We start from the raw sequence: 27,522 nt of genomic DNA, 5'->3' as shown, positions 1-27,522 counted from the left end.
AAGTTCTGATTTATTCATTTCCAAGAGCCCCTTAAGTGCTTAGGAAGAAGTTACTGGTGGGATTTGCAGATCAAGGAGATTCTGCATGTAACTGAAGTGTCTAAGGGAATTGAGCTAGTCAGGTTTGTAAGGCACGCTAAATATTCAGGGGGGAGTCAGATCCATCAAACTCATAATTTTTTTTTAAGATTTTATTTATTTGACAGAAGTCACAAGTAGGCAGAGAGGCAGGCAGAGAGAAAGGAAGCAGGCTCCCTGCTCAGCAGGCTCGATCCCAGGACCCGGGGATCATGACCTGAGCTGAAGGCAGAGGCTTTAACCAACTGAGCCACCCAGGTGCCCCTCAAACCCATAATCTAACTGAACATGATTCAGAGAATGTGAAAGTGAGTTTTACATCAAATTATAAAATTGATCAGTGCAATAACATTGGGAAGCAAGTGGAAGGCTTAAGAGAGAAAGATTTTTACTTGAATAACTAACTAATAAACTGGTTATAAATGTAGACATAAAGAATGCACCAGTCCCCTCCCTAACTTGGATGTGTCCCCCACGACACTGTGACAAAGTGCTGTCCCATTTGTGGAACGGATGAATGAGGTGGTGGCCTGGACTGCCCCCACACCAACCAGCAACGCCCCCCACCCCCGGCCCCGGCACAGTACACAGAGGCCAACAGGGTAGCATGCCACCTTTATTAATACTCTTAGCCCGAGGGAGACCCTCAGCCAGAAGCCAAGCCCCAGGATCCGGCCGTCCTCGCCCAACACACGGCTGTGGTAGAGAGGCTCTCAGGGTGGTCAGTGAAAGGGCCTCAGTGTTCAGCATTTCCCAAGAGGACAGTGGCCTGGGAAAAGGCAGGGCCCTGGTGAGGTCTGGACCCCTCCTCACCTCCCAGGGCACCTGCACCCTCTCCCACCTCTGGTCTCTAAGATCACTCAGCAGATACCTGCAGGTGATCTGAGTGTGTCCTCTCCCTCCCAAGGGCTGGGACAGCCCCAGTGCAGCCTGGAGGGGCAACCGTGGTGGATAGGGCAAGTGGGGGACAGGGCCACCGTGACCCCTCTCACCTCCATAGCCATTTCCCAGTGGGCCACTGCTGTCTCTCTTCACTGGAGGGCTGCCTAAGGCACAGATCAGCCAGGGCACCAGGTCACCAGGGAACTTTAGAGCCCCCTGCCCTCCCAGCTTCACCCCGGGCCCTGGGAAACTGCCACTCACCAAAGGGTCCAGGGCCCAGCTCTGGCCTTAGCTGTCCATAGGTCGCTGGGGGAAGGGACAGAAGGTGGGAGCACTGAGTCCCCAGTGGCCCTCACATGGTGTCTGTCACTTCCCCATCTTGGTCTCGTGTCCAAGCTCACGCTCAGTGTCCCCAGTTCCAACCGTCTCCTCAAACCCCATCCATTCCTGCCTAATCCCTCTTGTCCCTGTCCCACGCCTTCTCTGCAGAGCTCTGGGTGCGTCTTGGCCCAGGACCCAGCTCCCTACAGCCAGCCTGACAACCCCACGATGCTCGTCCACATCCCCCCTTACCTGGCTGGCTCCTGACCCCTGGGTATGTGCCTCCAGGCCCATATCCAGGCTTCAAGGCAAGCCCCCAAGGCTGCACGGAGGGCCAAGAGCCCCTTAGGGCCCTGGCCTGACCTGCGGGAGGAGAGCTACTGTAGGCACCCCTGCCCATCAGCGCCAGACATCCAGGAACCCACAAGCCCCCTGGGGTTTCAGGTCCCTGCCCACTTGGCTTGGTCCCCGCATCCCTTACCAGGGTTCACCCCCTAAACACTCATTTCCTACCATTTCCTTCAGAGCCCGAAACTACTGCTTTGGGGTACACTGGTGCTTCCTCCCCATACCTTGCAAGAAATCCAAGTGATTCCTGCCCAGCCCCAGGATGTCCCTCCCCCGCCCCTGCACTCTGTCCTCTGTCCCCGACTCACCATTCCTAAAGCCATTGACCCCGGGAAAGTCTGGAGGAGGGAGGAGAAGGTCAGAGACAGGAGGAACCCTTCAGTCCAGGGCCCCCCAGCCCACCCCAGCACTCCCAGGCACCTGGCTTAAGGTGGGCCTCAGGGAAGACCCCAGCTCCCAGACCATTCCCATAAGCAAAACCTGCAAGACAGCAGTGGGAGAAAGGCTGGGTGAGTGGGGGTGGGGGTGGGGCTCATGGTGACCGGCTCGTGGAGAGACAGGAGGCAGCAGATAGAGACTGACTCGGAGGCAAGCCAGAGAGGGCCTCACACACACGGTCCCCATGCTCAGCCAACCAACCCTGTGCAAACTCTGTTGTTCCACCTTCTGGAAGCCTCTCCTGGCCTCCCTCTGGCCAGCTTCCCTTTGCACCCAAGACTGTACCTCGGTGTGCACTTGACCCTCAGCAGACTCCTGTCTCTGGCCTGTCTCTGGCTTGTCTCTGGCTGGCATTGTGGCCTGCTGCAGACGGGATGTGTGCTGGTTCAAGGAGAGAGCCAGCCAGGGCAAGACACAAGGACAAGAGGGCTTGCCACAGGGAAGATACCAGCTTGTACCCTTGGGGGCCCAGGGGGCTCACCAACTTTCTGAGGCTTGAGGCCACCACCAAAGCCTGAGAGAAAGCAAGTGGGGGCGGAGATGGAGGAGTCAGAGAGAGATAAAGCCTCTGACTCCCCTCTTCCTGAGCTAGGGGCCAGGAGAGGAGGGAAGGGGAAGGGCCTCCTCACCCAGTTCTGTTCCCAGTCCATAGCCATTCAGGGGCTGGTATCCTGTGAGGAGAATGGGGCCATTAACTCCTTGGGGGCCAAATATGGACCTTAAGGGCTCTGAGGAGGAAGAAGGGATACTCCCTATCAACAGGGAGCAGAACCAGAAGAAATGGGCTTAGAAAGCAGCAAGAGAGACTACGGGTAGACTCAGGGAGGGACTTCCTGGCCTTAGGAGCCTGGACAGCTGCAGCAGACTGGGGCCCAAGGATGACGGAGGAGTGACCCTGATCTGGGCTAGGGACAGGGGGCAGACAGAGTCACACCTGCTTTCTGAGGTTTCAGCCCCCACTGGATGGCTGGAGTCGGTGCTAGGAAGAAAGCCATGGGACAGAAGTGAGCTTAGGGCGGGGAGGGCTGGGAATGCTGCAGCCTGCCCCTGGGCAGGGGCAGCTGCCATAATGGCCCAGCTAGACCCAGCCCCTCCTGGGAACAGGGATCCCCTGGTGCCCCATCCCCGGCCCCCTACTCCACACTGACCTGGGAACTTGCCATTCTGCCCTGGGGGAGAGGGCTGGGATTTGGCACCCCAGCCGCCGCCCTCTTTAGCAGAAGGGACCCCCGAAGTGGGAGGCCTGGGGAGAAGCAGTGGAGGGACCCTCCCATGGCAGGGACCTAGATGGGGAAGGAAGGGGGAGGGCAGTGAACCCAGGCTAGCACCTGCCCCAGGCCAGTCTCCCGGCCTCAGCCTGGCCAAGCCACCAGCCCATAATGACTTCCAGGGCAGACACAGCTTCCGAGGGAGGCCATGGCTAGGCCAGAGAAAGCCCCACTCCCGTGGTACCTGGGGTACAAGGGGACCCAGCCACCTAACATGGCTCCTGCTCTTGGCCCACCTAGACCCTCTGTGTTCCAGCAACATCCCTCCTGCCTTTCTCCTGGTGCATCTCCCTTCACCCCCAGCCCTGCCCCAGGAGCCTCACCTGGCTGGGCCCCCACCCCATTTCCGTTGCCATATCCTTGAGAGAAAAAGCAGGGATGTGAGGGGTAGTAATTTAGCGGGGAGGGTTCTGGAAGGAGGCAGGTGGAGGTGCAGGATAGAGACAGGGTGGGGGTGGGGGTCTCTCACTTGCCTGGCTTCTGAGGTTTCACACCCCCTCCCAGAGCTGCAGGAGAGACAGGCCCCCTCAGACTTCAGACCTCAAGCTCCCAAGAAAGAGCCCGGCCCCCCACTTCTAAAGCCCGGGCCACACTCACCTGCTGGGAGCTGCAGTCCCGGAGTAAAGTCTGGGGAGAAAAGCAGGTGTGAGGGCTCGGGCAGCGGCAACCTCAGGGCAAGGTGGGGGAGGGGTGGGAATGTGCTCACCTGACTTTAGAGGGCTCATGCCCCTTCCCAGGGCTGGGGAGAGACAGAAACAGGCTGAGTGACAGCTGGATGCCACCCTGCCCCTTCTCTTCCCAGGACCCAACTCTGTGCCCCCTGGGGCCCTGCCCCCCCGCCCCCCCACCGCCCCACTTCCTCCCTCACCTGGCTGGGCCCCTTGGCCTGGGAAGACTCCGGCTCCCAGCCCATTCCTGTAAACTGGGAGACAGGGTGTGTGGATTGGGAAGGGGGAAAGCAGTGAGAGGAATAGACAGTTTCTGGGGTTAGAGAGCAGTGGGGGCCTGATTCTGAAGCTGATCCTAATTCTGGAACTTCCCCACAGCACCAAGCAATTCTCCCAACACCAGCTGGGTGTCTGACAACATGCCTCAACCCTGACACCAGCCACCTGCAGACAGCCTCAGACCCCACAGGTGAAGGGCTCAGTCGCCCACCCCCTCATTTCAAGCACCCTCAGCCCAGGTTGCCAGCGGTACGTCTGACCCTCTGGCTAGGAACCCAGCTCCTTGCGTGGGACCGATTCGCTGGAGCAGCTCACAGAACTCAGTAAAAGTTTCCTTACTAGAATCCGGGCTCTTTATAAAGGCCAGCAGATGGAGGATAGGGAGGCCAGGCGTGTGGGAAGGGTGGAGGGGCCTCTGCACTCCCCGGGCCTCCAAGGGGTCACCCGCCACCCCAGAAGCTCTCCCTGACTGGCCCTTTTGGGGTTTTAGGAGGCTCTCTTACACAGGCACGGCTGATGACCCTTTCCATCTCCAGAGGTCAAAGGGAGGGACTGAAAGTTCCAACCCTCCAATCCCAAATTGGGTGCCCCTAGCAAGCAGCCCCAACCTTAGATGACACGGGGCTCTCCAAAAGTCACCATTAACATAACAAAAGACACTCTACCGGTCTCCGCACTTAGGAAATTCCTAGGCTTTGAGGGGTTCTGTGCCGGGACTGGGAGACCAAATAGTTCTACCGTATTAGAAGTCCCCGTCTCGCAGGACTCACAGGGAAGAAAGCCTTACCTGGCTTCTGCAGCTTCCCGCCCTCACCGATGCCTGAAGAAGAGATGGGAACAGGTTAGTGACCTACTCCCCTTCTCTGGGCCTCTCCAGAACCCCGGGGTCTGGCCCCAGCGCCTGCTTCCCTACCTGGTCCGTAGCCCACGGGAACCGCAGGGCCTGTGGAGATGGAGAGGCTCAGGTACGGGAGGCTGGGGTGGGTCGGGGGGAGCTGGAAACCCAGGCCTCCTGGGCCTCCTGCCACTTCCATTTAATCTCCAGCCCCGCCCTCACCTAGTCTGGCAGGAACCCCCCGCCCCCAACAGGGCCTGGGTGAGGACCAGTGCTCCCCGCCAGGCCCTCCTCTCTTCTCCCCTCAGTACCTGCTCTGCAGCCTCTGGGAGCTGGAGGACCCGTGCGGGGAGGAGGGATGAGCAGGGGATTGGGGCTGGCTAAGGTGGGGGAACCGCCAGTGGTCCCCCTTCAAAGCCCAGCCAGAACCGGGCGTCCTGGAGGCCCAGCTGCTCCTAGGCTAACCCGTCCTCCTGCAAGGCCACCAAGGAAGCAGGAGAGGACACCCAGACTTGTACCCCCCAGATGCCACCAGTCTCACCTGGCTGGCCTCCCAGCCCATTGCCATTCCTGAATCCTGGGAGGGACAGATAGATAGGGGTGTGAATGGGGGCAGGAAAGCTCGGGCTTTGGGGGAGGTGGAGAGAGACAGGCAGGGGTGAGGTTCACCTGGCTTCTGGATTTTACCTCCACCCCATGCTTGGGGAGGTGGAGGCTGATGTCCACCCACCAGACCTCTCCTCAGGGTCCCCTGTGCCCCCAGTTTCTCCCAACTCCTCTGGACCCGTCACGGCTGGGCTCCTGGTCTTTTTTTTTTTTTTTTTTTTTAAGATTCCATTCATTTGACAGACAGAGATCACAAGTAGGCAGAGAGAGGGGGAAGCAGGCTCCCTGCTGAGCAGAGAGCCTGATGCAATGTGGGCTCCATCCCAGGACCCTGAGATCATGACCTGAGCCAAAGGCAGAGGCTTAACCCACTGAGCCACCCAGGTGCCCCTCCTAGTCCATTTCTGTTACCATATCCAGGGGAGGACAAACGGGGGTGGACAGGAAGGGCCGGTTTTGGAGGGGTTCAGGAGGAGGCAGGACAGAGCCCTCAGCATGGGAGTGTGGGGCAAAGAGGCTGCGGTACAAGGGAGAGGTCACCTCCTCCCTCCCCGGGCCTCCTGGGCCACAGGCTAAGCTCCCATCTCCCCACCACGTGGAAGCCAGCCCTCCGCCTTCCTCTCTCCCTGAGAGAAGTCTGGGCCCAGGCCCCTGAGACAGCCATGCCTCCCAGCGGGTCCCAGATCTTAGAGAGTGACAAGGAGCCTGAGGAGGGGGTGCTCTGGCTTCAGGGGACCCATGGACACAGACAAGACTGGGCCAGACTCACCTGGTTTCTGGGGCTTCATGGCCCCCCCAAAGCCTGGAGAAGACACGGGAGCAGGTGAAGGGCCCAGAAGCCCCATCTCAAGGCCTCCCCAGGGTCCTCCCCACCCTGCTTCTACCTGCTCCGTATCCGTTCTGGGTCACTAGGCCTGTGGGAAGAGGAAGGGTGAGGGGAGACGTGGGGTCAAGCTGACGTAGAGGTAAAGGTGCTCCCTTCAGAGCCAAGCCCGAAAGCTGGAATCCTGGAAGATTCTGCTCAGCAACCCCCCCATTACTTACCAATCCTGCCCCTGCCAGGCCTGGAGGGAGGTGGGAGAGGGTGCCCAGATGCTGACCCCCAGACCCCAGCAGTCTCACCTGGCTGGGCTCCCAAGCCGTTGCCATTCCCGAGTCCTGGGGGACAGAGGGGGCTGTGTGAATGGGAGAGGGGAGCTTAGGGTTTGGTGGTGGAGAGAGATAGGCAGGGGTGAGGCTCACCTGGTTTCTGGGGCTTCATACCCTCTCCAAAGCCTGGTGGAGACAGGGAGCAGATGAGAGCCTGGTCCCCATCTCCAGGTGTCCTCAGAGCCCTAGAAGGTGCCTACCTGGTCTGTAGCCGTTTTGAGTTGCAGGACCCGCTGGAAGGCAAGAGGGGCTCTGGAGCCAGCCTCTCTCTGAGGTTCCCCCTGGAATCCGACGACAGCCACCCCCACCCAGTGGAGCCCCTACTCTCCCCCTGGGGCCCAACTCCCTGGGAAACCTGAACATCATCCCCACTGCCTGGGTCCCTCCTGGACGGCTGTCACTGCCACCACATGCATCAGCCAGTGGGGGAGACCAGCAGACTGGGTGATCCGGCTCCGCCTCCCCAAGCACCAGCAACTTTCTTGCTCCCGCCACCTTGGCCTCTGAGCTGTTTCCAGAGCCGCTGCCCTCTCCAGTCTCTCTTAGAGGCCGCAGCTCAAGCACCCACCGATTCAGTGGGCCCCAGCCAGCGGTCTTCCCCCCGACCTCTGCCACCCCTTCCCTAGATGCTCCCGGCTCCCCACTTGTGCTCACACTCCCTACCTGTCCACCTGTCCCAGCGCACCCCAACTCCAGGGGGGCCTGTCTCCCAGCTGGCCAGCCCCTGGTGGGCTGCTGAACCAGTGTTGCTCACACCAGGAGGGAGAGGCAGCGGTGGACAGTGGGTCTCACGTGGCTCCCAGGCAGAGGGAAGGCCAGGAGGCTGTGTGTCCCCCCCCAGCCCCTCCTGCTCCCTCAGTCCTAACTAGGCCTGGGCACCCCCAGTGACCCCTACGCTCCTAGAGCCTCAGAGCCTCACCTGGTTGGGCTCCTACTCCCGGGAAGGCGCCACCTCCCAGCCCGTTCCCATTCCTGAATCCTGGGGAGACAGAGCAAGAGGGAATACGGGGGATCTGGGGCTTGGGAGCACAGACAAAGAGATACTGACAGGGAGACAAAGAACAGGGTTCACCTGGCTTCTGGGGTTTTCCGCCCCCTCCAAAGCCTGGGGGAGAGACTAGCAGGTGAGGGACCCAGAAGCCCAGCCCTGGGTCCCAGCTTCAACCCCATCCCCTTGCTACCCCTGGTCCAAAGCAATTATGAGCTGTGACATCTGCTGGGGGGAGGGGGTGACATGGAAAAGTGGGGTGGCGCTGAAACAGGCCCCCGGGCTCCCCCACCCTGCTGCACGGATTCCCTCCCCTCCCCTCGCACATTCCTGAGTTCAGCCTGGCTGCCAGAGTCAGGGAGGGGGCCATGGAGCCTGTGACGGGAGAGGGCCTGGGAAGGCAGGCTGCAAGGGACCCACCCCTCAGACCTGTCCCACAGCTGCCCTCTGGCCCACACCTCCTGCCACCATGCTTCCGAGCTCAGCCTCCTTCAGTCCTCCCACCCAGCCCTGGAGCCAAGAGTGGCTCTCTCTGGCTTAAAACCCCAAGGGTGTGGGCCTTTGCAAGGTTAAAGCCCCTCAGGACTGGGCATGCTGGCTGGCCCAGGACAGGCACTTGAACGCTGGTGGGATGAAGGAGCCCCTAAGAGACCCTGTGCTTGCACTCAAGGCATGGCCGGGACCTTGACCGCTCCAGCCTTGTGCCCCTGCCCCAAGCTGCCCCAGCCTGGCCAGGCCCCTGGCTATTGCCAGCTGCAGCCTAGAGAGGAAAAGCAGTGTGAGGAGTGGGCTCGGGGAGGAGAGTTAGGGACTAGGGCAACACCCAGAGCCATGGAGCCACATGTGGACGTCATCCCATCCTGTTCTCCCCCGAGGAGTCAGTTTTCTGCCCCCCAGTCACTGACCTCCCTAGCTCCTCCCCAGAACCCCAGCTCGGCCCAGATGCCCTTACCTGGCTGGGCTCCGAGTCCCATCCCATTCCCATTGCCGAGTCCTGGGAAGACAGCAAGAGGGAGTAAGGGGAGGCCCAAAGGCCAGGCGGAAGAGGACAGAGACACAGGGACAGCAGGCAGTGCACCTGGCTTTTGAGGTTTCACGCCCCCTCCAACTCCTGAGAAAGGGTCAGGGACCAGGTGAGAGAGCCCGGAGCTCCCTTGAAGCCTCACACTCACGCCTCTGCCCCCCGGCCCCCACCCCGTACCTGGTGCCTGGCCACCATTCTGAGCCACAGGGCCTGTGGAGAGAGGGAGGGCGGGGCTGGAGCTGGGTCAGTGTGGCTGCTCTGGGGGGCTCCCCTGACCTGTGCCGCCCTCACCCAGGACTTCTGTGTCCCTCAACTGCTCTTTGCAGGAAGCATGCCCAGAGAAGGGCTTGGAAATCAGGAAGACCGTTCTGAGACCACGCTCAGGCCGTAGAAATGACAGCAGCAGCCCAATGAAGAGAGGAGTCCCTTAGGGGGGTAACACGTGCCCAAGGGGGGGACATGGAGAGAGGGCTGCTCTCCCCTCACCTGGCTTCTGAGGATCCATTCCCCCTCCCAGGCCTGGGGAGAGACCAGGAGGCTTCCCAACCTCCCCACGGCCCCACCCCCAACTTTCTCCCCTACTTCATCCTTGTTCCAACTCTATACCTCCTCCCGCTTTTCCCTCCCCAGGCTCAGGCTCCAGGTGTCCTCACCTGGCTGGGCTCCCAGCCCTGGGAAGGAACTGGCTCCCAGTCCATTTCCATATACTGGGGAGACAGAGCCAGAGGGAGTAAGCAAGAGGGAGGGGGCTGGGCTTCACAGGGAGCCAGACGGAAGGCAAGGTGGAGAGAGGGGTAGGCGTGGATGGGGCATCTCACCTGGCTTCTGGGGTCTCACACCCCCTCCAAAACCTGGGGGGAGAGATGTGGTGGATGAGGGAGTCCCAGGCGCCCAGCCCCTTCCTGTGGCTCCAAGGCCATGATGAGAGGCGAGGCACAGGGCTTCTGGGGTCCCAGCTGAGATGAAGCTGAAAGAGGGGTGCCCTTCTCCTACCCTCCCCCAACGAGTCAGCAGTTCTGCCCTGGGGGAGCCTGGGAAACGACCCTCCCAGTGCCCACCCAGCCTCATCAGCCTTCAGCTCTTCTCCCGCCTTACCTGGCTGGGTGACAGCACCTGGGAAGGTCCCCATTGCCAGCCCATTTCCAAACCCTGGGGAATAGGGCAAGCGGGGGTCAGGGGGGAATAAAGGAATAACAGGGAGGGGGGAGGCAAGACAGAGATGGGGAGAAACAGGGTGGGGGCTCACCTGGCTTCTGGGGTTTCACACCCCCTCCTGTGCCTGAGAGGGAGATGGGGCTCAAGTGAGGGTCTCAAAGCCCATTTCTGGAATACCTAGAATCCTGCCCCCAGCTCCCAATGACCCTGCGCCCACCTCTACCCGTTCTGTAGCCAGTCAGAGCTGGAGGACCCATAGGGAGAGGGAGGGATGAACAAGGGAGGTTTGGAGTCCTCGATACGGTGGGGGTACAGGAGCCTTGGACCACACCAGAAATGGCAAACTGGAAGGCTCCCTGTCTGCCTGCCTCAATCATTGAAAAATCCTGATCCTTCCCTCTAAGGCCTGGGAGGGAGGCAGATAGAACCAACCGAACCAACCCCCAGAACCTGCCAATCTCACCTGGCTGGGCTCCCAGCCCATTCCCGTTCCCAAATCCTGGGGGGACAAATGGAGATAAAGGGTGTGAGAGAAAGGTGGGGAGACAGAGCTGGGGCTGGGCAGGTTTCCCTCAGAAGCCAGGGGAGATCCAGGGACTAGGTGAGGGGCCCAGGACCCTCCCTGCTTCTGAGCAGCAGGCCTATGGGAATTCAGCTCCTATCTGCCCATCCCAGAGGTAGAGAGCCCCGTTGGTGAACGGGGAAGGGGGCCTTGGAGCCCACTCTCAGTCAGCCCAGGGGACATGCAGTGAGCCAGACTTGCCCCCACTGCATGGGGCTCAGTGGGGGCAGCACAGACAACAAGCAGGGACAGGAAAGAGTTGGGGGTGTCCGGGGTGGGGCACACAGGTGAGATGACATCAGAGCAGTCTTGCCGGATTCCTACGTGGGAGGGGAGTGTGTACAAGAGGATAAGGAGGCCAGCCTGAAGGGGTCACAGTTCACTTCTCTGGGGACGGAGGTGGGGGGATCAGCACTGTCCCCACATATTTTTGACGTGGCCGCTTCTCCCAACCCCCAAATCCCATCTGTCCATTTCTCACCTGCTCCCAGGCCACTGGGGGAGCCGTAGCCTGGAGGGGAGGGGATGAAGACAGGAAGTTGAACCTGAAGGGCCGGGAGGGGCTGGGAGCTGGGGTTCCTCACCCTCACTCGGAGGACACCGCTGCTCCCATGAGAGGACCTGCTCTTCCTCTCAGCCAGCTTTACCTGATCTGTAGCCATTGGGGCTCCCGAAGCCTGTGGGTTGCGGAGAAGGGGGTTAACTTAGGAGGGGGCAAAGGGCTGAACCTGAATGCTACCCCTTCTGCTGTGCAAGCAAGAATGTAACCCCCTTTGGGCCTCAGTTTCCTCTCCGGTCACAGGAGGGGTGACAGCACCAGGTGAGCAGCCTGGAGGCAGGGGCCTGGGGGGAGGTGTTCGGGCTGGACCCCTGCTCCTTCTGCAGGGGCGCGACCACCAACCCCCTCCCCGCTCCATTCTTACTCTGGAGAGTCTCTGGACCCCTCCCTTCCTGGTGCCCCACCCCCTCATCTTTCTCTCTTGCAGCTTTGGTGCATCAGGTCTCAGGATGGAGCCACTTCTCCCACCCTGAGGACCCCACAGATCCCTGGATTGAAGACTCTTCTGTGACACTCTGCCCCTACCTGCCCAGCCCCTGGGCCACCGGCCTCGTCTTCTCACCTCCGCCCTACCTCCCAGCCTTTGCCCCTTCTCACTGCCAGGATGTCCTTACTCTTCCCTGTCCTAGCTTGACCCCCTTGGAGACCCAGTTCCAAGCCCCTCCTCTGAGATGTCTCATGCCTGCCGTTGACGTGCTGCCGTACCTCACCCTGGTTCCAAAGGTGTGGGGTGTCTTTGCTCCCCACACTCGAGCTAACCACGGACAAGAGTGTCTGCCATGAAGACAGGGAGGGACCCTGTGCTCTCCTGGGCCCCACATCGGGATCCCAGAACTAGGTAGGGAACATCTGGGACTCTCTTCCAGAGATCTCCCGGACCCACAGGGGAGAAACTAGGCTCTCTCCCTTGACCCCAGTGACAACGGGGACCACTTACCTTTCCCTGGGCCCGGAGACAATGGACGTAGTCCTAGGGAGCAAGGAGGCGCAGACTCAGGATGGGGACCCCAGAGATGGAGAGGGAGAAGGACCCGGGCATCTATCCCTGAACCCCCCATAATCCTGCCCCCCAGACCTCACACACACGGAGCCCCAGCATTGGCCCAGTGCTGTCCCTAGCCCTCCCAGACCCAACCTCAGCTGCCTGCCTCCCGCCCTCACCGCCTTGTAGGCTTTCCGAAGCCAGGCAGAGCAGGAGAAGGGCTGTGGGGAAGGCCCAGGTGCCCATGATGCCGAGTGGAGTGGGAGGGCACACACCCTTTGGGCCTTTAAGCACCTCTCCTGGGTGGGGTCTCTCACCCATGCCCCCCAGCTGTGAGGGGCAGAGGCTCTGTTGGCAGACCCCAGAGGGTCAGCCCCCCACCTCTCTCCGTGGCAGGACTCCAGAGCCCGGCCTTCTCCCTGCCCCACCCCTCATCCATCACGAGTGCTGACAGCCGGGACAGGCCCCCACCTGGCCCCCGAGGCTCACTCCACCCCTGTCAGGATTGGGGCCCTGGCGCCAGGCCTCGGGGGCTCAGATTCCCTCCCCGCAGCTGGCAAAGTGCAGGCAGGCACCCCAGGCCCAGCCCAAACACAGCTGGAGAGAGGAGAGAAAGCCAGGCCCAGAAATGGGGGTGGGGTGGCTGGCAGCAGAGCCCGAAGGAGTTACTGTGTTGCACGGAGAGCGGGGGGCAGAGGCCACAGTGTCCCAGAGGCACGTGGAGAAGCAGCAGTGCAGGACACTGGGTCTGACAATGAGGCTGTCCAGGAAGAGCCGGGCAATTAGCTCGTCAAAGCCCGGAGACTCCGGGACCAAAGCAGGAGCTGCCCCCACCCCCTTCCATAAGAAGTGGTGACACAGAGGGAGCCTATCGAGGGACCACTGCTGTTGCCTGAAGGCTTGGTGGGAGTCCACCTGCCACAGGAGGCCCTCTCGGTGTCACCTCGGTCTCCTGCTCAGCTCTAGCAGCAGTGACTCCAAGGCCGGGGGACTGGAGGGAGGGGCACTGCCTAGGGGGCAGTGGAGATAGGAAGCACTCTGTTTCTAGGGTGGCAGAAGAGCCTGGAGCCCAGGCCAGGTGGGGGGCTTGGTGGGGAGCCAAGTATGGGAAGACAGAAGAGGCAGGCCTGGAAGTGCCAGGAGTGAAGCCCCACCTCTGAGCTGGCTGGGGACAGTAGTGACTCAGCCCCTCTGGGCCCTTGTCCAGAAGGTTCCACACCCTGTCTGTCTGAGGGTCTGGCCCCTGCCCAGCCAGCCCTTCCTGGCACCTCTGGCTAAGGAGGGCGGCCTATCAGGTGGGGCTGCCTGACGGGGTGAGGGCCCAGACAGGGGCTACGGTGGGGAGTCGGCCTGCTGCAGGGCTCCCAAGACCATGGCACATGCAGGGGCTACCTCTAGCCACATGGGACAGCAGGGCTTTGAGCAGATGCCCCCCAACACGGAGACGTGCCTGTCCATGCCCTCCCACCCACATCCCAGGCTGCACCCCAGGACCACACTCCCACGGCCCCTCTATTCCCACTAGGTCCCCTCAACCCGGTACCCCCGGTGAGGCGCCCCCATGTGCCCACTGCTTCCCCTGCCTTGCATAGAGCTATGAGCCAGAGTCCTGAGGGCTGGACCTTTTACTGGCTGCTGGGAGGGGCCCCAGGCCCCTGGGTCCAGCCACCCCATGAGAGCCCAGAACAGCTGGGACGATCTCTGCAGACTCCCCGGGAAGGACTTCCTGCCAGGCCACCTGCTCCATCCCGTAAAGGCAAGCACCAGCTCCCTGGTCTCCTCGAGGGCCTCGGAGTGGGCTTGTGGTTACCAGGCCAGCCACTGGATTCAAATTCCAACTGGGTTCAAATACCTGCTCTATCCGGCCAGGATGCGGGAGCAGGAACCCAGCCTCCCTGGGCCCATTCTTTTTCCTCTACAACGATGACACTGACATCCAGCGTGTCAGGGCTACTGGGGGGAGCTGCTTCTTACTCTCGTCTTACAGATGGGCTCAGGTCCTACAGCTCCCAAGCAGGGGGCCTGGGACTTGACAGTCTGCAGGCCCAGTTATCCCAGACACTGCCTTGCTCTCTGCATGCCTCATGTCGCTCTGGGCCCAAAATGTGTGCTTCAGACTCGGTATAGCTAACAGCCCCCTCTACAGACCCAGACACTAGGCTTGCCCCACCTGGGTGCCCGGGAAGCTTGGCCCACGAGGAGGTGGGCACAGACCAGGAGGGGCCATGCAGGGGGTTCGGGCCAAGTGCCTGCGAGTCTTCTGCCAAAGGGAATGCTGGTGCCCACCACCACTGCCAGGCTGCCTGGGGGCTGGCATGGGCCGGTGGAAAATGCCAGCCAGCCTGGGACTTGGGCCAGCTTCATGCTGCTGGGGGCCAAGCCCAGTAGGGCACCCCTGGCCCATGCAACGGTGCCATCCCTACCCCAGCACATCCAGTCCCTTCAGGCCATCCCCTAGCCCAAGCCAGCCTGGCTAAGAGCCCCTGGACCACGTGGAGGCCGGGAGAGCCCCTGATGGAGTCCCAGCCTCGGGAACCTTCTCTCCCAGGCGTGAGAGGACCTGGTGGCTCAGCTTCCAAGGAGAGGAGCAACTTTGAGGGGATAGAGCTAAGAGCCCAGGCAGGGCAAGGCGACAGCTGGGTGTTGGGAGAGCAAAGCAGAGGCCCAGGAAGCGTGTCGCCTAAAATGGCAAAGCCTGTCAGCAGACTCCCAGCCAGCTGCTCAGAGCAGCACCTGCCCGGGTGGGAGGGAATTTGGGGAGGACAGCTGGAGGGGAGGCAGGTGCCCCGTGAACCTGCGACTGTGCTCAATCCCCTTGGGTCACCCGCCCGGCCCTCCATCAGGCAGCTCTTCAGCGCAAGTGCCTCGGGGACACCGCTGCCGGCACCTCCAGGCCCTCCCAACGCTGACTCCCCGTCTCCACCCCACGCCGGTTTATTAAACCTGTTCTAGTGTGAAATGAGGCACACACCCAGAAGCGTGGGTAAGACAAATGCACACTAACACACCTATACAACACCCACCGCACCTGACACCAAGACCAGCTCCCCCGACGCACCCACCACAATCCCCTCTTCGTTACGGTGCCCTGTTTGCACCTGGGCCGTCCTTTCCCTGCTTAAGTCACGTTAGTCCAACTTCCCTGGGAGAGTCTGGGTGTGGCCATAGCCTTGTTGCGGCGACGGGACACACGGGGGCGCGCGGGGCTCGAGCCGGCTCTCACCGGAGCGCGGGCGGGACCCCGGGAACCCAGCGCTTGGGCGGGGGGCCGGGGGCCGGGGCCTGGGGGCCAGGGGCGGGGGGCCGGGAGCCTGGCGGGGGGGCTTCTTCGCGGGCCCAGCCCCCTCCAAGTTCTTTGGTCTCAAAGCCTGCGGGCCCTTGCCTCTGCCCCTGTGGTCCCGGGGAGGGTGTGGGGGTCCTGGTTGCTCTCCCCAGGAACTTCCTTTTGGCCTCGGCAGCTGCTTTGAAAACCTGTACAACTCGATACAAATGACAGAATGTTGCTGTTATTATTAAACGGTGAGTAAGCTCCTACTGTGTGCTTGCTCCGCCTTGACCTAAGCCCTTTGCATTCATTTTCTTATGTAGTGCTCCTACCCTACAAGGACATGGGAACTATCATCTCCATTTTACAAACATGGAAACAGGTCCAGAAGCATAAAGCAACTCGCTCACGACAGCACAGATTACCTGTACAGCAAAGCAGGGTAGAGCCCTAATTTTCCTTACTCCACGACCGGTGCTCTCTCCTACTATCTGTACTTAACTTCATAATACAGTCCTTCCACAGAGGGAAATAACCCTTGGAAGTATATTTTTGAATTTTAAAAATATTTACTTTAAATAATTGCAAAGCAGGCTTTCAAGAGTGGGCAGCTGGAAGAAGCCCAAGGTCCCGGACTCCTGGGAGATGGGACTGGCAGAGGGGATGGCAGCTGGAGAGAGAGGCCCCCCTGCTTCCCCAGGCCTCCTGAGGACAAGCTTGGGGTCTTTCACAAGGATCCAGCCTGAGTCACAGGGGCTGTGGCTGCCAGAGATGCAAATGCAAAGGAAGGGTGTGCGGGGGAGGGGGGGTGTCGGATCCAGCCCCCAGAGAAGCTCCAGGTCTATGGGCCTAACCTGATATGCCAGGCCCTCCCGTGCTGGTCCATGAACTGGAATGTTCCCTGAAGGTGCGGGCACAATGGGCTGGGAACCCTAACCTGTCAGAAACTTGGGGGATGGGTGGTAAACAAATAAGCCAGTAAATAGAGGCCAGGATTTCAGATAGAGGAAGTGTAATACGAAAATAAGGTGGGACAAGATGGGGAGTGTTCTAGAGAGGGTGGCCTGGAAGCACCCCGTTAAACCGATAAAAGGTGCCCTATGTGAAGGAAGGGGCAACCCCCAGCCGCGCTATTGTTAGGAACTAGCCCTTGCCCTGCCCCGGCTCCCCGCTAAGGACTTTAAGGGGATCATCCAATGTGAACCTCTAGCTGCTTGGGGAAAGCTGCATCAATCAGCCCAGTTTTTGCAGGAGAAGAGACTAATCCGAAGCTCGGAAAGGCCCGGTGCTTTCCCAAGGTCGTTCAGCCCGGGAGGGGCTGAGGCAGGGTTGAGTTGAGCTCGAATCTCAAATCCAGAGAATGGTTAGGGCTGCCTCGGAGGCGGCCGCGGCCAGTCTGCAGGGCTTCCCCGGGGGGTGGGAGAATGTCTGGCATCCCGGTGAGGTGACGGCAGGCATGAGGGAGCCAGAGAACCCAGGGCGTCCCACCCCGCTGGGACCCGGAGGCCGCAGGGACTTCCCGTCTGGTCCCGAGGGACCGCCTCCTGGGGCACCTCTGGGGCAAACCGCCCCTTTTACAGTCTCGAAAACCAAGCCAGCGAAGCGAGGGCGGTGGGTGCGGGACTGGGGTCTGGAGGTCTGTCCACATCCCGGGAACCGAGTGGGGGAGGTACATCGGCCAACTCGGACCCCGCGCCACCCCTCAGCCAGGACACCGTACCGCGCCCCAGCCTCCGCCCGGGGTGGCGCCGAGGAGACGTCACGCCTGCGCAGTGAGAGGGCACGGCCTGAGGAGCCAGCGGAGCGGGCCCGGTGACGCGCACGCAGAGACGTGGGGGAGGCGGAGCCCCGGCGCCCTGGGCGCCTCTGATGGGCTGCATCCGGGAGTGGGCGGAGCAGAAGGCGTTCTTGGGCGGGGCCTCGAGGCCGGTTTGGAATTTTTGGCGCGAGCCGGCTCTGCGCGCGTTCACGGGCCGTTCCCCTCCGAGAGTCCTCCGGTAGAGAGCTGTCGCCCGCAGGCCCCAGCCCGCCTGACCGCCCCGGGGGCTTCCGCAGCCTCTGCCGACCCGGAATCTGGGACCTTGCTGAGCTGCTCCCCGCCCTCCAGGTGAGCCCAGGCCGGGTCCTGAGGGTGGTGGGCCGGGACTCCCCTCCCGGCAGCCTCTGCCCCGTGACAGCCCCTGCCGGGGTCAGCCTCAACGGCTTCCGGCCCCGCGGGGTCGCGCCCTGCCCGCGGCGGCCCCTCCCTCTGCCCTGGCTCGGCTCCTGGGGTGGGCCCCGGCCCTCTGGGCCTTCCCCGGCCTCCCAGGCCCCTTTTCTGGGAGCGCCTTTCCCCGGAGACTGGCCCCCCCTTACCGGGCCCTCTCCGGGAGTAGCTCCTCACCCTTGACAGCCGGTCTCTTCGGATGTTCGCCAGGGTTTCCCCACGTCCACCGAGGTGAACCAGCTGTGGCCCTGCCCGGGAGGAGCTCACAGTCTAGCGCGGTAGACCGTGGTCAGCGATGTGTCCGGCCCAGTGAGAGGGTGAGAAAGCTCCAGAGGTCACGCAGGCCGGCCTGCTCCGGGCCACCCTGGACTCTCCGGGGAGCCCCTGTTCCTTCTCTCTCCCCTGTCCCCTCCCCAAAGCTGTTCAGCCAGGCCAAGTGGTGCTAGAATGCAAGGGATATTGGGGTGGTCTAAGAACTGGTTTAAGAGGCAGGTGCCTGGTGTCCCCAACATGCTGGGACTGGGCCTCTAACCAGCGCTGGAGGGGGTTCTGACACCCTGGTTCTGCGCTGGAAGAAACCTGACATGGGAATCCTGAGGTGAACCCTGCAGAGGAAGGGTCCCCACAGGGTGTAGGGTGTCTTCTCTGCAGGCCCCCCGGGGGGGTCCCTCCCCTGTCCTCTCACTGTCCCAGCTACTGGAGGGCACACCACTTCAGAGGACTGCTCCCTCCTGGTTCTGTTACTGACTCACTCCCTGCTGGGTATGGTATCTTTTGATACACTGTGGCTTCTTCTCCAAATTGGACTCCTCCTCTTTGGTCTTCTTGTTTATAATGTTTCTGTTATAACATTATAGCAACATAAGAGCCCTTTCTCTCCCAACACACACCTTGGGACGGTTGCACTTTGTGTGTTCCTTCAGTTACCACTCAGAACACTATTATATATTACTTGTTATGTAACAGCATTTACTGGGGGATCTGTATGCCAGACACTGGGCTGAGCCTTCCCTGAGGTATTACCATCCACAATGCCCTGTGACTTGGTGTGTTTCTGAATTCAACATGTCTCTTGATTTTAGAAAGCTAATAGGGTACATACATCATTTATATGTAACATCACCTGTGGGCCTAGGACATCATCCCATAATCAAACCCATTAATATTTCTGTCAAGAAATACATGAACAGGGCTGCCTGGGTGGCTCAGTGGGTTAAGCCTCTGCCTTCAGCTCAGGTCATGATCTCAGGGTCCTGGGATCGAGTCCCACATCAGGCTCTCTGCTAGGCAGGGAGTCTGCTTCCTCCTCTCTCTCTCTCTATACTTGTGATCTCTCTCTGTCAAATAAATAAAATCTTTAAAAAAAAAAAAGATATACATGAACATTCACTGTTAGAGGGTAAAAGAAGTTAAGTCAGAGTTTTCTGCTCGATGATTGTTGCATGTGGAGATCCAGTCGTTGCAGCACTGTTTGTAGAGAAGACTTCTTTCCCACTGAATGGTTTCAGCACCCTTGTCCAAATCAGTTGACTGTGAGTGTCAGGGTTTATTTCTAAACTCTCAGTTGCATTTCAGTGATCTATACATCTGTCCTTCTGTGAACACCACTGTTCTGATTCCTGTAGCTTTACAATCAGGAAATGCAAGACTTCCAACTTTGTTTCGACTATTCTGGGACCTGTGAAATTCTGTATGAATTTTAGGATCAGTTTCTCAATTTCTACAAAGAAGCCAGCTGGGATTCTGATTCTGATTTTACTGAACCTGTAGATCAGTCTGGAAAGTATTGCCATTTTTTATCTATGTTAGTTCTTTGGATCTATGAACATATAATGTCTTTCCATTTATTTATGTTGTCTTTACTTTCTTTGAGAAGCTGAGGGAAGCAGATCTATATGTATGATGTTTGTTATATTGATCTTGTTTATCATTTCTGATTCTCTTCACTTTTCCTGTGGATTCACCTGGTGTCATCTCCTAGTCCAGTATCATTCTGTTCCCACCCAGCTCTTTTGGGCTAACAGTATGTATGTTACATGTCTATACTTAGTATGCCCAACATACAATGACATACATATTGTTTTGTACAATTGCTTTTTAAATCAGCTAAGAGAAGAAATACATATTTACATGTAAACATTAACACTTCCTTTAAAGATTTTATTTGTTCATTTGAGAGAGAGACAGAGAGAGCACAAGCAGGGGGAGGGGCAGAGGAAGAGGCAGAAACAGGCTCCGCAATGAGCTGAGCGCCTGACATGGGGCTCAATCCCAGGACCTGGAGATCAGGACGTGAGCCGAAGGCAGATGCCTAACCATCTGAGCCACCCAGGCACCCCACATTGTCTTCTGTTTCACATAATTACTTTTTTTTTTTTAAGATTTTATTTATTTATTTGACAGAGAGAGATTACAAGTAGACAGAGAGGCAGAGAGAGAGAGAGAGGGAAGCAGGCTCCCTGCTGAGCAGAGAGCCCGATGTGGGACTTGATCCCAGGGCCCTGAGATCACGACCTGAGCCGAAGGCAGTGGCTTAACCCACTGAGCCACCCAGGCGCCCATAATTACTTTTTTTTTTTAAATTACTTTTCAGTGTACTAGAATTCATTGTTTATGCACCACACCCAGTGCTCCGTGCAAATATGTGCCCTCCACAATACCGATCACCAGGCTGGCCCAATTTCCCAACCCTCCCCCCGCCCCTTCAAAACCACATAATTACTTTTATCAGTGCTTTGTTTCTTCATATAGATTCTGATTACTATTTGGAATCATGTACTTTTAGCATGGAGAACTACCTTTAGTTTTTCTTATAAAGCAGCTCTATTAGCAATGAATTTTTTGTTTTTATCCAGGAATGTCTTTATTTTGGCTTTATTTTTTTTTAATATTTTATTTATTTATTTGACAGAGAGAGAGAGAGAGCACAAGCAATGGAGGTGGCAGAGGGAGAAGCAGGCTCCCTGCCAAACAGGCAGCTGGATGTGGGGCTCGATCCCAGGGCCCTGAGATCATGACCTCAGCTGAAGGCAGACACTTAACTGACTGAGCCACCCAGGCATCCCTATTTTGCCTCTATTTTTGAAAGATAGTTTGTTGGATATAGAATTCTTGGCTGACAAACTGCCCCCCCACCCCATCCCTGACACTTTGAATATGCCACACCCCGCCGCCTTCTGCCATTGGCTGTTTCTGGTGAGAAGTCAGCAGTTAATCTCCTGGGGTCGGGGGCTTATAAGTGATGAGTCCTTTTCCCTCTTGCCACTCTCAAGATTGTGTCCTTGTTTTTGGCTGTCAGCATTTTTTAATACAATGTTTCTGGATGTGGATCTCTTGGCTTATCCTACATGAAGTTCATTGAGCTCGTTGGCTAGGTTGATGCGTTTTTCTTGGGGTGGGAGGTTTCTCTGGGAATCACATCTGGGAAGTTTTCCCCTGTTATTTCTTAGTGTATTTTCCCTGCTGCTTCTCTTCTTTCCTTCCCACGTGCCATTCTGCCGACACTGGTGAACTTAATGGTGTTCTACTTTTCTCTGAGGCTCTGTTCCCGGTTCTTCCTGATTTGTTCTGTCTGTTTTTGAGACTGAATAATCTCTCTCCTTCTGTCTTCAGACTGGCTAGCATCCTGCCAGTTCAAATCCACTGCTGGACATCTCCCGGGAATATTCCCATTTCGGTATTACACCTTTCATTTCCATAATTTCCACTTTGTTCTTTTTATAATTTCCATCTCATTATCAACATTCTTTATCTGGTGAGGTGTTGTCATCACAGTTCTCTTTAAGCACAGTTCCCTTTAGTTCTTTGAACCCAGTTGGAGTGGCTACTTTGACATCTTCATCCGTGAAATCTGACATCTGGTCCCTCTTACCAGTCGTTTCTTTCGCCTGCTTTGTTCCTGTGTGTGGGTCACACTTTCCTATGCCTTTGTGTGTCTTGTAATTTTTTGTTGTTGTGGAAAACTGGATATTTTAGACAGTGCTATAGCAACAGTGGGTATTGGTTTCTCACTGGTCCTCTGCGGCTTGTGACTTTGTTTGCTTGTTTATTTGCTTCGTGACCGGCTGGGCCCTTGTAGTGACGTCTCTCTCACCCCCTCCTCGGAGGGCCCAGCTGGGCACCCCGTGCACCCCTTGGAGCACCAGGGGCTTCCCAGGGGCTCTCTCTGCCCTTCCCCTCCCTCAGCTCCTACTCCACCAGTTGTGGGCTGATGGTCCCACTGTTTCTGATGCTGCCTCGGGCTCCACTGCTCCATAGACTGATGTAATTAAATTGGGGCTCCTTCAACAAGGGAGTTTTTGCACTCAGTGTCTGGTGTGTGTTCTGACCCCAGCAGGGCTCTTGCTAGCTGTCTCCTTCCCCAGTTCTCTCTGGGAAGCTGGCTGGCCCATGGGGTACTTTGTTGCACTAATGGTGGTGCCAGCTTCCTCGCATTTGCTTACCACCAAAACCTCCACTGACTTTGAGAGCGCCTTTAAGCTTGAACTTCCCACACATTGTTTCAAAAAAAGTCTTCCCCCCCCCCCCACCCCAGAGAGAGCCTCAGAACTTTCTGTGTCATTGTCTGTTTCTCCATAGGCAGAATCCCTAGGCTGCAGCTCTGGAGCTGAGGGCAGGGACAGTGGTGCCTGTCTCCCTGGGTGACACTGCTACCTTAAGGTGGGGACAGCAGCCTCTGGCCTTCTCTGCTCACCTTTCCCACGGGGGAGCCTCCTTCCTGTGAATGCGCTTGGGCTTGAGTGATCAGGCCTCCGTTTCCCAGCCCCCTGGCCCTGAGGCTGAGCTTTTGCCTCTTGAGCAGGGGCTGATGGCAGAGGGAGCCCCCGGCCTGTCTGCTGCACCTGCCAGGAACGCAACTTCTGCCACCCATAGCGGGAAGTGGAGCTTCATGAAATGAGTTTCAGCCCCACAGCTAGGAGAAAGAAGTCAGGAAAGAAACTTGGCTTCAGACCTTTGTTTGTACTTTTGAATTGGAGATAAGAGATGCTGGGCCTGTGTTAATATTTCCGCCTTACATTTTTGGAAGAAGGTGTAAATTTTCAGGCCAAACAGCTGGTTGTGATGGGGCAAGGACATACAGGCAGGCGGTCTGGCTCTGGAACCTGCCTCAGCTTAAACTCTGCTGGGCTGTGGGAGTCTCTAGGACATGGCCTTGGGCTTTTCAATTTATGCTTCTATGACCTCCAAGGTACAGATGACTGTGTGCTGACACACACGTATTTGTCCTCTACTTCTCCCGCAGGTGCTTGCTGTCCCTGTGGCCTCCATGTTTAAAGCTGAACGTGCGTGCGGAGTGGGCGTGGCTCTTTTTCGAAGCCCCTTTGGGGCCACAGGACCAGGCACTGTTTGAGGGGACACAGTGCTCTGTACTGTGCACTTGGGGTCTCTTGCGCTGGCCATGCCCGTGCCCACGGAGGGCACCCCTCCCCCGCTGAGTGGTACCCCTGTCCCAGTCCCAGCCTACTTCCGCCATGCCGAACCTGGCTTCTCCCTCAAGAGGCCTGGGGGTCTCAGTCGGAGCCTCCCACCCCGACCCCCTGCCAAGGGCAGCATCCCCGTCAGCCGCCTCTTCCCTCCTCGGACCCCGGGCTGGCACCAGCCGCAGCCCCGGAGGGTGTCATTCCGAGGCAAAGCCTCTGAGACCCTGCAGAGCCCCTCGTATGACCCCAGCCGGCCGGAGTCCTTTTTCCAACAGAGTTTCCAGAGGCTTGGCCGCCTGGGCCACGGCTCTTACGGAGAGGTCTTCAAGGTGAGTGGGGGCACAACTCGCTGGGGCTGCTGGGGGACCCCCCCCACCTCCCTCCCCTGCCTGCTTCTCATGGCTTGACAGGCTCCCATCGTCAGTGCCTGATCTGACTGCTTTCCCCGTCCCCCTGCTCAGGCCCCCCAGGACCCACACTCCCCTTGCCCTGAGCCTGGCACACCGCACAGTGGCTCCCGGCTGCCCTTTCTCCTGCCATGGAGCCGGCCCACTCTGTGCAGTCAGTCCGCCCTTCCCCCATCACCTCAGGCAAGCAGGCACCCAGGCTACACTCTCCATGCCACTTTTTTTTTTTTTTCTTAAAATATATTTCCAATCATTTATATTCCCTTTAAAATGGTCATTCTCCTTACACAAGTACTACACGGGAGACAATTTTGTCGTTAAAAAGTACAAACAACAACGGCCCCAGACCAGTTCTTTGCAGAGGCAGCTACTGTGCTTCTCAGGGGGGGTGTCTTTCCTTCCAGACCTTTCCCTATACATGCCCAGAGTTGATCATTGAGAAACAAACTCGCTTTATATTCCGCACAGCGCTCACCCTGCCCACGCGGTTCTGCAGCCGGCCCTCACAGAACCGCGGGCCACAGAGACCCTCCTGGGTCGAGACTTTGAGCTCTTGGAGTGGGTCATCCAGTTTCGCTATTGCACGTGCACAGGTCTCCCTAAGGTAGCCCTGCTAGAACGTCCACGCATGTGCAGTCATAATAGAACCCGCCCGGCAGGCCTCCTAAGTGCCGGTGCCCCCTCCCATCCCCCCCACGGGCACCACCTCCCTTCCAGGTACGCTCTAAGGAAGACGGCCGGCTTTATGCAATAAAACGCTCCATGTCACCGTTCCGGGGCCCCAAGGACCGGGCCCGCAAGCTGGCCGAGGTCGGCGGCCACGAGAAGGTGGGACAGCACCCACGCTGTGTGCGGCTGGAGCAAGCCTGGGAGGAGGGCGGCATCCTGTACCTGCAGACAGAGCTGTGCGGGCCCAGCCTGCAGCAGCACTCTGAGGCTTGGGGCACTGGCCTGCCCGAGGCCCAGGTCTGGGGCTACCTGCGGGACACCCTGCTTGCCCTGGCTCACCTCCACGGCCAAGGCCTGGTCCACCTTGACGTCAAGCCTGCAAACATCTTCCTGGGGCCCCGGGGCCGTTGCAAGCTGGGTGACTTTGGGCTGCTGGTTGAGCTGGGCACACCTGGAGCTGGAGAGGCCCAGGAGGGAGACCCCCGGTACATGGCTCCCGAGCTGCTGCAGGGCTCCTACGGGACAGCGGCGGACGTGTTCAGGTGAGGGCTGGGACGTGAGAGGCTCTGCGGTGGGCCAGGGGTGGGTGCAGTTAGCAGAGGGAGGGAAACGCTGCCCTAGTCCAAAGTCAGGAAGACTCGGCCTTGGGCTGGACACCCTGCCCTGAAGGGGTGGAGGCCCGCCCTGTAGTCAAGGGGGTTCCGTAGAGTCTAAGCAGCAAACCCTCTGGAGCCACTTCACATGGGTCCACCCCATCCTTGCCACACCCCCCATGGGGGAGACAATGACCACACTTACAAGTAGTGGACACAGTGGGGTTGAGGGACTTGCCCAAAGTCCAGTTAGCACGTGGTGAAGCTGGGACTGGACCAGGCACTGGGTCCCCTCGTCCATGCTGATAACCCTGTTTGGCCTCGAAGAGCCATGTCCAGCCTTATCCACAGAACCATGATGGGAACATTAGTAACCACAGTGCCCGTGCAGTCAGTGAGGGGTGCCAGGAGGACTCACCAGCTGCTGTAGGCTGTGCTCTGCCTGGGATCCATGCTCCACAACATGATCCCATCACTGGCCCTGCTGAGTCCTTCTCAGGGCCCCCCAACTGCCCCCCCAACCATGTCCCTGGCTCACAGCAGAAGACAGCACCCCTTCCCCACCCTCTTGGGTAGCCTGGAGCTCTGGGGTCTGTCATCCCAAGGCCAACCTTGCCCCTCTTCTGTCACTGCCTCCGTCCTTCCCAGTCTGGGTCTCACCATCCTGGAAGTGGCATGCAACATGGAGCTGCCCCATGGTGGGGAGGGCTGGCAGCAGCTTCGCCAGGGCTATCTGCCCCCTGAGTTCACGGCTGGTAAGTAGAAGGCAAGGATGGAGAGGACCGTGCTGCCCCAGGGAGGACAGGCTTGCATGGGAGGGAATGGCCGGCAGTGGGGAACACTGGGCTTAGAGCCCCTCACTCCTGACATGGCCCTGCCCCGTGGACAGGCCTGTCCTCCGAGCTGCGTTCTGTCCTCACCATGATGCTGGAACCTGACCCCAAGCTGCGGGCCACAGCCTCAGCCCTGCTGGCCCTGCCCATGCTCAGGCGGCCTCGGCCCTGGAGCGTTCTGTGGTACGTGGCTGCCGACGCCCTCAGTCGAGGGTGGGCCCTGTGGCAGGTAAGTCGGTTGATGGGGCAGGGTGCCCACCCTGCTCCCTGACCACAGGGTCTGATCTGCCTCCCCCATCCCTGTCCCCGCAGGCCCTGCTCTCCTTGCTGTGCTGGCTCTGGCATGGGCTGGCCCACCCTGCCAGCTGGCTGCAGCCCCCAAGCCCCCCAGCCACCCCACCTGGCTCCCCACCCTGCAGCCTCCTCCTGCACAGCAGCCTCTCCAGCAGCTGGGATGATGACAGCGTAGGGTGGGTGAGAGCTGAGGGTGCTGGGGGTGGGCGACGGGGTGGTCATCATGTCCAGGCCCCAGACCCAAGAGAATTAGTGATGAGCAGGACCCTTCCCACAAACCTAGGCCCCGTCATGCCCTGGGACGGGAACTGAGGCCGGTGGGGTGCAGCCTGGCCGTGAATGCAGTGGTCTCTTCCAAGCTCGGTGTAGGGAATGTGTGGAGCAGATCATACCTGGCAACTTTGGGCTTGGGGCACTGTCCCCCAAGTCCACCCCCACCCCCAGCAGGGGCTGCCAGTGTCCACAGATGAGGCACCGAGGAGCTGGTCCTGGGAAACTCCTGGTGGCCAAGTGAGGGGCTGTAATTAAACTGCTGCAAAAGAGAACCACATGCTTGGGGCACAGGCCTCAGGAGGAATCACCATTAACCCCTTCCTTACGGAAACGTCACTCCCTTGCCACGGGGACACTTCATATTGACAGGAAGTACCCGAAAATCTTCATCTCCACAAGGTCACTACAAAGCCAGCCGTCCTAACCACGTGTTCCAAGACAGAACGGACGTGGCCTTTGAGTGGTCAGGTGGCCTTTCAGAGTTGTGGAAGTGCTTCTGTCAAAGGGCACCGAGTTTCTGCTGTTCCCCACTGGGTCCCCATCCCCACCCATGTCAGGCTGGAGCCTGGCACCTGCATAGGGACAGGGTTGGTCTTGCTGCTCCCAACCAGCTGTGGCCTCCTCCCCGTGCACCCCCCACCCCTCGACACCTTACTTGTCTGGCCCATCCCGTGCAGGCTCTCGCTCTCTCCGGAGGCCGGCCTGGCCAGGGCTGCTGGGAACACCTCCACCCCCCGCAATGGCTCCCCTGCCCCCCGGAACAGGTACTCACTGAGGTGAGCAGGTCCAGAATCCAGGGGGATGGGAGGTAGTGGCTTTCAGACCCTGACTGTCATTTGTCTCTCTTCCCTCCCACCCCAGGGAAGCCCTGGACCTAAGTGACATTGACTCTGAGCCCCCTCGGGGTTCCTTCCCCGCATTTGAACCTCGGAACCTCCTCAGCCTATTTGAGGACTCACTGGGCCCAACCTGAGTCTACAGGCCAGCCTCAGTGCTTTTAACCTTTTAGTCTCCCCCCCCCCCAGTCCTCCTGGAGGCTGGGGTCCCTCTGGGAGCTCCAGGGTTGCCTCCTGCCTACCCATGTCTAATAAAAGGTATTTGAATCTCGGGAGCACCCACGCTTGTTTGTGTGGCAACACTGTGCTTCCCACCCCTTTATTGATGTTGCCCAGGGTCTGCGGCCCCAGCATGGGCCGAGGCTGGGCCCTCATGCAGGGCCCCAGGCCAGCTGGCTGGAGTCAGGAGCCATGCACTGCATGTAGCCGAGATTTCCTGAGCAGGCACATCCCCACTGTGTAGGTTGGGCCATCAGAGCATTGCACTCAGAGTGGAGAGTGGGCCTCAGCCCAGTGGGCCCCCGAGTCCAGTGCCCCTCAGCTCTCATGTCTCTTTGCTACCTGCCTGGAAAAAGCACCTGCAG

The 27,522-nt window shown here is 59.0% G+C and overlaps 2 protein-coding genes across 3 annotated transcripts; one reads left to right on the top strand and one right to left on the bottom strand.

Annotated features, from left to right (window-relative positions):
• Positions 1 to 1,687: 1,687 nt before the first annotated feature.
• LOC116862898 (fibroin heavy chain-like) lies at positions 1,688 to 23,013 on the bottom strand. The gene is made up of 36 exons (XM_032850345.1): positions 22,984 to 23,013; positions 17,791 to 17,861; positions 17,081 to 17,465; positions 16,262 to 16,457; positions 12,098 to 12,130; positions 11,249 to 11,278; positions 11,083 to 11,112; positions 10,503 to 10,538; positions 10,131 to 10,163; positions 9,980 to 10,033; positions 9,703 to 9,735; positions 9,538 to 9,591; positions 9,062 to 9,094; positions 8,939 to 8,971; positions 8,813 to 8,854; positions 7,945 to 7,977; positions 7,792 to 7,851; positions 7,073 to 7,105; positions 6,966 to 6,998; positions 6,846 to 6,881; positions 6,608 to 6,637; positions 6,493 to 6,525; positions 5,659 to 5,694; positions 5,196 to 5,225; positions 5,070 to 5,102; positions 4,204 to 4,257; positions 4,042 to 4,074; positions 3,933 to 3,962; positions 3,659 to 3,694; positions 3,216 to 3,350; positions 3,002 to 3,046; positions 2,697 to 2,738; positions 2,549 to 2,581; positions 2,050 to 2,109; positions 1,938 to 1,967; positions 1,688 to 1,854 (listed from the first exon to the last, which is right to left on the bottom strand). Exons 1-36 carry the CDS (start codon positions 23,011 to 23,013, stop codon positions 1,784 to 1,786), a joined length of 2,019 nt encoding a protein of 672 aa, XP_032706236.1. The 3' UTR covers positions 1,688 to 1,783.
• LOC116862893 (membrane-associated tyrosine- and threonine-specific cdc2-inhibitory kinase) lies at positions 17,348 to 27,226 on the top strand. Of its 2 annotated transcripts, none has more exons than XM_032850334.1 (9): positions 17,348 to 17,514; positions 17,824 to 17,930; positions 22,856 to 23,362; positions 24,158 to 24,651; positions 25,351 to 25,457; positions 25,592 to 25,764; positions 25,848 to 26,005; positions 26,780 to 26,866; positions 26,964 to 27,226. In XM_032850334.1, the coding sequence occupies exons 3-9, from the start codon at positions 23,012 to 23,014 to the stop codon at positions 27,073 to 27,075; spliced, it is 1,482 nt and encodes a 493-aa protein (XP_032706225.1). In that variant the 5' UTR covers positions 17,348 to 17,514; positions 17,824 to 17,930; positions 22,856 to 23,011; the 3' UTR covers positions 27,076 to 27,226. The 2 variants fall into 2 exon arrangements, with proteins under 2 accessions (XP_032706225.1, XP_032706224.1); XM_032850333.1 differs by having other exon boundaries at positions 26,780 to 26,878.
• Positions 27,227 to 27,522: the final 296 nt, after the last annotated feature.

This window comes from Lontra canadensis, unplaced genomic scaffold, assembly GCF_010015895.1.
Source record: "Lontra canadensis isolate GAN:19392208 unplaced genomic scaffold, GSC_riverotter_1.0 scaffold368, whole genome shotgun sequence".
NCBI lineage: Eukaryota > Metazoa > Chordata > Mammalia > Carnivora > Mustelidae > Lontra > Lontra canadensis.
Note: the sequence above shows the minus strand (reverse complement) of the source record. Positions and strands in the feature narration are given on the sequence as shown.